The sequence below is a fragment of the Festucalex cinctus genome, chromosome 16 (genome assembly GCF_051991245.1).
Source record: "Festucalex cinctus isolate MCC-2025b chromosome 16, RoL_Fcin_1.0, whole genome shotgun sequence".
Lineage (NCBI taxonomy): Eukaryota > Metazoa > Chordata > Actinopteri > Syngnathiformes > Syngnathidae > Festucalex > Festucalex cinctus.
Genome location: NC_135426.1, coordinates 20415101 through 20426469, shown reverse-complemented (window position 1 = coordinate 20426469; position 11369 = coordinate 20415101). Strand labels below are relative to the sequence as shown.

The 11369-nt window shown below is 40.0% G+C and overlaps 1 protein-coding gene and 1 long non-coding RNA gene across 5 annotated transcripts in view; one reads left to right on the top strand and one right to left on the bottom strand.

The window, feature by feature from the left end:
- Positions 1-309: 309 nt before the first annotated feature.
- The window catches only part of LOC144002978 (uncharacterized), a 43764-nt gene continuing 32704 nt past the window's right edge, over positions 310-11369 (bottom strand). For 2 of the 4 annotated variants that reach the window (XR_013278855.1, XR_013278852.1), the window contains exons 4-6: positions 8331-8476; positions 3744-3871; positions 310-2040 (exon numbers count right to left, since the gene is read on the bottom strand). This is a non-coding gene — a long non-coding RNA (uncharacterized LOC144002978). The remainder of the gene's footprint in view (positions 2041-3743; positions 3872-8330; positions 8477-11369) is intronic. The other 2 variants (XR_013278853.1, XR_013278854.1) reach the window with 2 other exon arrangements.
- Positions 1004-11293, top strand: LOC144002972 (cAMP-regulated D2 protein). The gene is made up of 8 exons (XM_077498657.1): positions 1004-1703; positions 1855-2056; positions 2325-2458; positions 3696-3823; positions 4276-4394; positions 4726-4866; positions 4970-5142; positions 9483-11293. The coding sequence occupies exons 1-8, from the start codon at positions 1203-1205 to the stop codon at positions 9933-9935; spliced, it is 1851 nt and encodes a 616-aa protein (XP_077354783.1). The 5' UTR covers positions 1004-1202; the 3' UTR covers positions 9936-11293.

The window sequence follows — 11369 nt, the reverse complement described above, 5'->3', positions numbered from 1 at the left end:
CTATATATATATATATATATATATATATATATATATATATATATATATATATATATATATATATATATCAATGTTTTGCATACAGCGTGTTCTCTTGACGTTTTTGTGTGTCAAGAGGAGCGTCTCGTTCAGGGCTTCACAAACGACTCCAACAGTGGCCTGTAGGTGTCACTGTTTACCGAAACCTCTGAAACCGAAAAGTAGGCCTGCAGTTTGTAGGTTAGCGTCTATGGAAGTCCAATACGATCAAAATTAAATAAAAAAAAATCTATATATATATATATTATTTTGATGAATAACAATGATGTAATATGATCAAGCTAATTATTAATATTTCAGTTAATTATTAATATTTCAAATATTAATATTTAATTTAATATTTCACAATGTTGTACTTTTTAAAATAGTGACTTTATTGTCAAGTTCATGTGGTGCTGACACTCAGGTGGTTACTGCAGCTTGGGTTGCTGGTAATTCCAACAGTAGGGATCGAGGTCCCATCCTGTAGCAAGAGCAGTATGTGGAATGGAATCTGGAATGGAGTCTTAACTTCAACAGGCTTGCTGAGCAATCTTCAGACAACATGGTAGTGCCTCAAGATGCTGCATCTCTTCCTGATCGCCGCCGCTCACCGGGCCTACTTGCTAGCTCTATTCTACAAAGTAACGCCTATTTGTTCACTCGAAAAATTGTGTAAATTGTTCAGAATTGTGAATGTTCATATCTGTCCTGTGATTGGCTGGCAACCAGTCCAGGATAAAAACCACCCCTTACCCCAAAAATCAGCAGGGAAAGGCTCCAGCTCACCCGTGAACCTAATGAGGATAAGAAATACAGGGATCTGCATTCAACAATAAAACATATTTTTCATCTATAACACATTGAATATGAATCCCAAAACAACAGTGGGTTGCCCTATATAAAGCTTACTGCATACATTGTGCTACTTTCCATTGCGTGCCAACTAATTACATCAGGCAAAGTAAAGGCGATGTGTCCTCAATCACAGGCCAACATTACAGTGCTTGTATTTAGGTGTCCACAGTCCAGTGAACAGCACAGTGCGCAAGTCACACACAGCAACTTTTGTCAGATTCATCTTAACAAGTAATTGGAGTCACAAGCCTGTGGAGAGTTTGAGGCAGCAGTCTTGTAGGGGGATTTGTCTCATCATGATCTGAGCTGAGTGTGTTGGAAAATATATGTGTTATTTGTCAAATATGGAGAGCTGGACGTGTTTGTTGCTGTGGTGCACACTTTGTTTGGTGCCTATCACTGGAGAGACAACAAAAAATGATGATGAGGTCAACCTTGTTAGCTTCCTGAGAGGAATCTATGCTGGACTCTTCATGAGGGATGATCCGTTGGTCCTCAACACAGACTTTGGGATAAACTCCCTTGCCTGGCAAAGTCCGGAGGTCAACTCATTTACAGGAGAACGTGAGGACAAACAGGTCAAGCAGGAAAACAATGGGACTCCTGGACCTGTGGTGTTGACCAAAAACGGGCAAGTCAAGGGGATTACAGCAGATAAGGCCCAGATATTTTATGGGATACCATATTCGGACCCCCCAGTTGGGGCTTACCGCTGGAAGCCACCCAGACCTGTGAGTCCTTGGAAGGGGATTTATGACGCCACCTTCCCCAGGGCGCCGTGCATGCAAGGCTGCAGAGGATCAATCGCTGCGGAATGTCCAAGAAATGTAAGAAATATCAACAAGTTCAAAAGTACTGTTTTTACCTCACAGGGATGAAATTTGGGTTTGAATTTCTAGTGTGTATGCTCTCCCTGCGCTTTTGTGGCTTAAAAAAAAAAAATAAAAATTATAAACTTTAATCATATGTTCCACTTAGGTCAGCGAGGACTGTCTCTACCTCAACATCTTCGTCCCCCGGGATGTAAACTTTAGCTCTCCACTACACAGTCCACTTCCTGTGATGGTGTGGATCCACGGTGGGGATTTCATTGCCGGTTCGGCCTCCAAGCCGATGTACGACGGCCGCTTCATGAGCAACTTCACCCACACCATTGTCGTAAGCCTGGAGTACAGACTAGGTGAGGAAGTCTCATAAACTTGTTTTTTTTCTCTACATAATGAAACCATTAAAATAATGTGTTTATAGATATTTGCCGCTGAATAAGAAAACATAATGTGCATGTGCGTGAGAGTCATTATTTGAAAATGGCTGTTGGTAATTATGCCGTCTGCCTCTGAGGCAGAACACATGAGCGGTGATATGTGAAGGTAATTTGGCAAATGGCTGCCACGCTGGAGTCAATTAGCCCTACTGTGATGCAGCTCATGTGACTGTATGATTGAAAGGTGCGTTCGGGTTCCTTGTGTCTGGAAAAGACCCCAAGACGTCAGCAGTGGGAAATTATGGGATTTTGGACCAGCAGGCAGCACTTCTTTGGGTCCAACGGAACATTGCGATGTTTGGAGGTGACTCTAGCAAGGTGAGTATCAATCATCCATTTAATAATAGCATACTGCACTACACTTATATGCAGAAAAAAAAGAAATAAAGTGCTTAAATAATGACTCAAGTCAATGTAGGCTATTGCACATAATGTTAAATTATCTAAATACATGTTTAAAAACAGTTTGTAAAGATGAAATGACAAATTAAACCTAAAGTTATACAACTGAACTGTACATAGTCATAGTCATAGTGAGTCCTCAACGTTTTCTGGCAAAATTCGTCATTACAGGCAGTGCAGCCAATGATAATCCCAGCTGAGCCAGCTGCTCAGGTGAAATGTGACTTGACTACACTATGGACTTGTTACTAGTCAATCACAGGGCACATAAAGAGAGAGACAACCTTTCACACATAGACAATGAATTAAAAAATGAATCAACTCAAATTTGGTATGTACTATATAAAATCAAAAGCCGACTTCCATTGAAAAAAATGTCTCGTTACTGTTCAAAATAGTACACTGAAATCATTCAAAGAGTCTGAATGAAAGTACTGCTGGATGGTCTCTTCTCTTTTGCGTAATAGGAGGTTTAATAAATTTACTAAATACAGCAAATAACATTTATTTGCGAGGTGTTAAAGCTACTCTATGTAACAATTTGCCCCAAAATATCTTTACAATAGCCTTTTTATTTGACCATTTATGACTGAAACATCTTCTAATTCGTAGATGAACACCTTAGCTCTTCGCAATGGGCACTCGAGCCTCTGGCCAATAGTTTTCAGATTGGATTCGGCTTTGTATTTCCCATCCCGCTGTCTGTGGCTGTGACGTCATTTGCGCATTGTGTAAGTGAAGCAGGGAGTGTGCAGTTTCATTTTTCGGCCACAGGTGGCAGCAGTGATTTGGAATTCAATTTTCTGTGTTGAGCAGCTTTAAGCATTGCTGCTCTAATGACTATCATTTATATCATCTAGTGATGCATCAAAAACCACCGAAAAGCAATTCAATGACATGCAATCGGACTATATGGGGAGGAAGTAGTCAAATCAGTGCACAGGTCAAAAGATGTCATAAAAATGTAGTGCAACTTATGAAAATTAGATTGTTTTGGTTACAATATTAACAATATTTAGCAACAAAAAACAAACAAACAAACAAAAACACTGTAGTGTATTTGAATTGGTAACACCGAGAGATTAGAAATAGCATCACATGCTAGATGGCAGTAATTGCAAGTGTAAAAAGTGATGTGTTGCTTCTGGGTCAGGTAACGATATTCGGAGAAAGTGCCGGTGCTCAGTCTGTGAGTCTTCACCTGATGATCCAAAGCAGCAAGCCTCTGTTCAAACAGGCTGTTCTGCAGAGTTTGCCCTTCTCAATCCCTTTCAAGACCAGGTGAGGAAGAACAGCAGTGTATCTCATCCCCCATCACACTGAAACTCTCTGTAATGTAAAAACAAAAAAACTAAATCTATTTTTTCTGGGAATAAACTACAGTCACCAACACCTAAGCGCAGATACTTCTTCCAATTAACCTTTAGAAAAAAAAAATGAGGATACTAAAAGTTTACAGGCAAGGAATTCTGTAACTGAAATGGATGTTCAAAATAGACGGGCTTCCAAACACCACCTCCTCAAAACAGCCGAATGACCTTTCGTTGCTGGTTTGCTGGGGGTAACCACATAGTTCTACTGCCTTGTGTGACATCCACTTTCATTTGATTTGACCAAATATAGCTCCTTGCCCCACAAAGGGGGGGATACAAGTAACCACTCCAGGCCATATATTGTTCAACTTGATGATGATGATGATCCAGTTTCCACATTTCATTCACTTTATCTCTCAGACACGACGCCCTGAAGCTCGGAAAGGACTTTGCAAAAAAGACCAACTGCTCCGTTGGCGACATCGTCTGTCTGCTGTCGCTCACGCCACAGGCCGTCCTGGAAGCGCAGATGAAAACAAGTAGGATGACGCACAACAGCAGCAGCAGCCCACACTTTGCAAACTCGACTGTTACATAAGAGGCGCTGGCGAGTTTATGAGGAAAAAAAAGTTTTATCTTGATTTATGGCATCCTGTGAAGCAAAATAACTCTTGGGAGGGACCTTGAAAAGAGCAGTTAGTTTTTTAGTGCTATAGTATATCTTGCTGAGGTGTGATAGCCCTGAAACTCAAAAACAAAAACCAAAAGGTGGTTTATCAAAAGTGTTTTTCGTGTCTGACCTTTTGAAAGTCTGCTGTCAAGTCCCTTCAGGTTGTATTTTTGAGATAACTGGAAATTCTGCCATCCCAGGTTCCAAGCTCGTGAACCCGTTCAGGTTCCTGGAGGTGTTTGAGACATGGGGTCCCTTTATTGATGGCGAACTAATTAAGGAGCAGGCGGTCAATGCCTTCCAGAAAGGCCACTGGCATAAGGAGAAGCCAGTGCTGCTGGGTAAGACTTGCATACACTTTTCATTATTGATGCTAGACTCTGAATTCCCCTTGCTTCTCGTTATCACACATATTTGAGCCTTTGATTTGCTGCTGTCCTGCAGGTACAACCTCAGAGGAAGGTGTGATCTTTGTGTATGGCGTCTTTAACAAGCCCGTGTCTACGGTGGAGTCCATCATGTACGTTACGGCCATCTTCAAACAACACAGCCTACGGATCTTGCACAAGTACCTGCCTCTCTTCAGAGACTCTGATCGACGAGTTATGCTGGCTCAGGTGAGACCGCAATATACTTCTGTACAAACGCAACTGCAGCTATAGTTTAATCATGTGAAAATGGAAAAGTGGGTCGTGTCATTGGAGATTAATACATAGATGACAATTTAGCCGTACAAATGATTAGAACAAATTATGTAATGTAATGAGGCGATTATTAGGGCTCCCACACAGAACATATTAGGTGACTGGCAAATATTATAGCTAAACACCTAGACCATAAAGTAACCCAGTGAGCCTTAGCTTCTGGTATATGTCAAAAAAAAAATGTACCCGTGCAATTTCTCCAGGCTCTTCAGATGGAGAGAACGATATTTTACTCTGTTCAAAATCGTTGCAATTTCCTAAAATGAAGACAAACTATCGATATTGTAATCCACGAGCATTGGTGCTCATACAGGAAATTGATTCCCCCCCCCCCCCCCCCCTAACTTTGTGGTGCCCCCTGGAGGCCATGGCACTTAGCATTTGTCTGTTACCTAAAGCGCTAGCCAGCTGTGTGTATTACTTGTATTTGTTCGCCATGTTATACAGTACAAAATACGGAACATACAGTGGATAGTATATGATAGTATTACACAAATAGTAGCGTAGTGTAAGGACACATCAATTAAGCCTTGTTTTTTGTTTTCTGGTTGTATTTCATTAAAAAGAGTGATCAATAATTATATGTAGGGAGATAGTATTGCTAAAACAATAAAACCAATGGGGCCTTAAAGTCTTTTATGATCATATAAAAGAAAAAAAAAAAAGGCCAGTTAAGTGTACACTGTGGCCATCATCGGGCCGTGCAGTGGTCCCACAGGAGCCCAAAATTGTCTCCTAAAGTTGGCAAGAAGCCTCAAAAGGTAGCATGAGGAATTGTGATCAATTCCGAAGTTTAAAATATTGCATTATGACATTTTGAGGTAGGCATTTAAAAGAAGCCTAGATGCAGCAGTGCTAAATAAAATAGGACCATTTTGCACAAAACAAAATGCAGCTCTCTAACAACCATTCGGGAATTTGGCTTGCTTGTGTTCTTCAATTTAACTTTGAACTCAAGCCTCATTGCCTGCATTTCACATTATTGTGCAATTATTTGTAATGTAATGTCGGCCTCTGTGCACAAGCGTGGAGCTATACGATCACATGGAAGCCAAATGTGAAGTGAGGGAATTACAGAGATGGAGTGTAATGGAGGAAGGCATCACATGGTTTCTCTTTTATTGGCCAAATGTGAGTTTGGGACATAAACATGGACTCTTATTTGTTTTTATACTAAGGGAGAGACACTGATTACATTATAAGTGTTTGTGGAGACACTTTGGTGGACTTTGTTGTTTTATTAATAATAGTATTTTTTCAAACTTGCACATGTAGAGTGAAAAGTCAGGCCAAAAGAGCATGCACAAAATTAAATCCAACAGTCTACACTTTACCATTTAAAATCAAATACCACTTACTGTATACTTTAGTTAAGAATGTCTCTTCCACTCCATTAGGAGTGCACATACCAAATGAAGCTAGCACTTAAACGCATTGGCTGAAAATATGGCTATGCATGCATGCAATGAGTGGGAATGCCATTTTTTCTACAGACATAAAACTCTGACTAGCAAAGTCACTTTAAAGCTCTGCTGCAGGGCGCATTTAATGAAGCAGAAGAGACAATAATGTATGCAAATGTGAATTTCCCAGCTCATACAAAGAGATCGAGAAGCCAGCCCCTGTCATCCGGACTGAGGCCAGTTGTGTGTAAATATGGATTTTTATTCCATTTAAAAGCAATTTTGGGCCTCTATCACCTGATTTAGGGGAACGGTGGATGAATGCCTTTGTGCATGTGCCTCCCAAGCATCAATAAGGCAGTATTAGGTCTTTGACAGAAAAGAGGTCATGCATGGATCAATGTCTGCAACTGTGAGCCTCTGCGGTGTCTCTTTGGGCTGATTTATTTAAGAAAAAAAGGTCACACATCCTACAACTCCAGCAATTAAGAAAATAATGGGCCTCTCCAAAAAGCCGTTTGAGCATTTATTGAATATCCCTGGTCGTCATTTCAGTAGAACTCTCCTGCCCGCAGAGGGAGCTAAATCTCCAGCTTCTTGAGCAGGCAAATAACACACCTACCCCGTTCCATCATTAGTATGGGCCTGGAAGCATGAGATCCAGCTGCCTGCATGGCAGTCACGGAGTTCGTCTGTTTGAGATGCAGCCAGACTGCGAGCACCAGGAAGTGACTTGTCTGTCATAAACACCCACAGTGGCAGGTCATCACCTCGGAATAATTAATGAAGCACAAGGCAGGCATATCTGGCTAATGCAGGGACACTGACTAAGATGTTCATTTGAATGCACACATTTTAGTATACACGTCATCAAAATCTGAATACTTAGGGGCATGGGTTTTAGAGTTAGTCACATCCTTCCCAGTTTGCAGCGGTACGTTTTGAAAGAGTTTTGGTTTGTATATACAAAGTTGTTTCTTCAGAATTTTGGCTGCACTGTCAAGTATGGGAAATCAAATCCAAAGGTTGTCATAGAGTGCAGAAGTGCACTCTGGACTTAACACAACAGTGATACCAGATTTGAAACACATTATTTTCACACAGCTCTTGCTCCACTAAGCCTTACTCGTTGTATTTTCAAAGTGTAATAAATTCTCTTCAGGAATGCATCGCTTTAATTCTACGGCATGCTAACAAAAGCACAGTCTTGTGTTCAGGAGTTGGAGCCCAAAAACGAATAATAATAATAATAATAATAATAATAATAATAATAATAATAAGTATTATTATTATTATATATATGCCCCCAAAATATAAAAAAATACAATCTAAACAGTTGTTTGGAGATATGTTTACATAAATTTAATGTGGCCATGATTTCCCCTACCCTTGGCCCAAAGCAAACAGTAAAGACACTAACCAAATCCATAAAATGTCCGTTTTGCATGAATGAGAGTAGCAACGACATTCAGATCAGAACATAAAGCTCTTTCTCTGTTGTACAATAAAAACGTAGATTTTCATTTTGGTAGCCTGAATCGTATTTTTTGGACAAAAAATATGATTCTGTGATGTCGATGAAAGTTCAAGGTGCACACCTCCAGGAGGACGAGGAGGTTAAGAGGTGATGCTCTTGCTCGCGCTTAGTATTCACCGACAGTTGGGGCCACACACACTCACAAATGTGCGCACACTTACATGTCTTCATAAAGGGCACTTCTCTGGAGGATGTGGGGGGAGTCGGCATAAATGTCAGCCAGTGGAGGCTGATGTCGAGTGCTCAGCGTTTCGTGTTTATTCCCCCCCCTTCACCACTTCTGCCTGCAAACACGATGGCATTGGATCTGCAAAATTTGGAAAATGCATGTAGGACACATATTGCAAAGACGCACAGAAAAATACTGTGTAAATATTTTTACAGAACCACAACATTTGAGGGCTATGTTAGCGAACTCCGACCCAAGACTAAATGTTTAAGACCCGTATCTGCTCTTTGGGACAAAAGTAGCAACGCATGAAGATAAGTGAATCTGTAGGTGTGTGAATCTATCTCTGCATACAGCTGAGTGGGTGCAGGTTTCTGTCTCTAAGAGACAGAAAGCATTTTTCTTTTTTTTTTGTTGCTTATTTTTTTGTTATATAGCATAAAAATAGTTCCCACTGTACTGCCTCCATATATTATGTATTTAAGTGCAGCTGTAATCATTTGATTTTCTACAAAAGTAGGTCTGAGATGTTGACTCACAAATTAAGGGAAGCTACAGTACTTGCTCTTGGAAAAAAAAAACATCAGAGTTGTGACAGAATATCCAGAATGTTACACAGAATTAGCTCAAACCTTCATAAATTTTATAAAATGGTACATTACTGTAAAAAAATAAAAAAATAAAAAAAATAAAAAAGGCATGCAAAATTGCACTAAAAAAATCCGCAAAACAGCAAGGCCGTGAAAAGTGAACTGCATTAAAGCGAGGGAACACTTATTAGTTTTTTTTTTTTAAATATGTCCTCCTTTTCCTTATGGAAATGGCCACCCTACACAGAACCCAGCACAAGTGGGATATTTCTGCACCTGTGAGTGTGTTCACACAGTGACAGCGTCCCACAAACAGATTAGTCTGGCTGAATGTAGAAAATACTTGTCAGACAGCAAGTATTTGTTTGTCCTGGTGCCTATTCTTTACAAACAGGATGGAAAGGTAAATTCACTGCCAGCCGTCTCAGTTACAATGCATAGTCAGGATTTATAGCCTTCAAGGGGACTGAATGAGATTGATTAAAAGGCCCAAAGTAGTTCTAGAATTAAGGTTCTGAATAAACCAAATTTGCATCTTCTTCCCCTCACTTAAGATCGTCACAGACTTCGTCTTTCTGTGTCCATCGCGGAGGTCGGCGCGTGCCGGCACAGAAGCGGGAAGCCAAGCATGGATGTACGTATTCGACCATGTGACATCAGACCCCCGCGTCTGGTCCGGTCTGACCTTCTGCTACCGGCACGTCTGCCACGGCGCCGAGTTGCCATTCATCTTCGACTCGGCCCCCGTGGCTAACTTCACCCTGACGCCGGCCGAGAAGCTGCTGTCCAATCGGATGCTGTGCTACTGGGGCGCCTTTGCCCACACGGGCGACCCGTCCTCACGGGTCCGTCAGACGACCTTCTGCCGGGAGCAACGTCTGCCCGTGTGGCCTCGCTATTCGGACACCAGCGGATGGCTGGTCATGAACCTGACGGTGCGCTCACATGCACAAGTGGGGACCAGGAGCCATATGTGTGACTTCTGGGACCATCTGGGAATTTACTAGGGTTGCAAAATGTTGGGAATTTTCAGTGGGAATTTATAGGAATAAACTGGATAAAATAGGACTTTACACAACTAAAGGCTAGATTAATAGGGGGCATTGAATATAGCGAAAGAAAGTATATTTTTTGTTCCAAATAAAAACTCAATATTTATGCCTAAATATGATACATACTATCCCATTATATTATCCTCAATTTCCAGTTAATTCCCAGCAAAAGTTTCCAATTTGGACTATTTACAAAATTATCCATTTGAAATTCCCACGGAAAATCAGTGAAAACATTCCACTATTTTATCAGAAAAACAAAAAAAATCCATCCCAGCATTTGCTAGTAGACATATATCAAGATTTACACCAAGCAGTACTTTAACTCACCTGGTGAAACATGATGGTGGTTCTTTGTTAACCAATCAAAAGACTGCACACTGACTTTACATATTATAACAAATGAATTCCATAGAACTAAAATAAAATGTACTTTATTTGGTATAAATGAGGCTTTCGTTTTCTCCTTAGAAATGCAGTCTCACCCGTCACTCTTTTCCAAACTAGACATTTGTATTCAAATATGTACAATAGTGGAATCATTTCTAATAATAAAATAATTTATAAATAAAGTAAAAATAAAGTAATTTTTCTAATCAATACGTGACTGTTTTGTTTCTTCATTAACATGATATTCCCAAAAGATAAGTATACCTGAATTGGGAAAAAAAAAATCACAATATTTAAAATGTGATATACAATCAAACATATGAGAATACACCCAGTTTAAAGATGAGTAATACTTTTCATGTGGAGTGAATTAACATTTCTCTACTTAATAGTATATGTTTTGCTATTGCCAACCCGTCTTCAACTACGTTTTGACAGGGCCGATATGTGATGCAATCAATATACAGTACGCAATCATACTTCTTTGTATGGTCTGAAGACTGCAAACATATTTGTTTGTTCATTAGAATGTGAATCTTTTACCCTGCCTGTAGCTTTCTTTATGTGCATATTCCAAAGAGATTTATCATATAATTGGTACAATGCAACACTTTTCCCATCCCAAACGGGTCCCGAGGCCTATTAGTGCAAACCAAGGAGGCAGACGACAATGCAATTTGTTCATAAATCACTGACAATGTTGTTATTCTGACCGTTGCCCTATGTAGAAAAAAAATAATAATAATAAAAAATAGATGGCTCAATTAAGGTTTAGCTATATGATGTTATTTACATGCTCCCAGCTGTGGTATCACTTTGTGGATTTTAAAGCATTTGATTACATTATTTCCTACTGCATGCCATAAAAATGTTTTTGAAGTAACAAAACATGATGTATTGCAAATGTTGCACATGCTTTGTCATTAAAGCCTTGAAAAACTTCAAGTGCGTTTATTTTTAAGGCGACAATATTACGGCAAGACATTTCCATAACATTCA

Coding starts and splice junctions, on each gene's coding strand:
- LOC144002972 (XM_077498657.1), top strand. CDS start 1,203: ATGTGTTATTTGTCAAATATGGAGAGCTGGACGTGTTTGTTGCTGTGG. Junction 4,867..4,969: donor GGAGAAGCCAGTGCTGCTGG/GTAAGACTTGCA, acceptor GCTGTCCTGCAG/GTACAACCTCAGAGGAAGGT. Junction 5,143..9,482: donor GACGAGTTATGCTGGCTCAG/GTGAGACCGCAA, acceptor CCCTCACTTAAG/ATCGTCACAGACTTCGTCTT.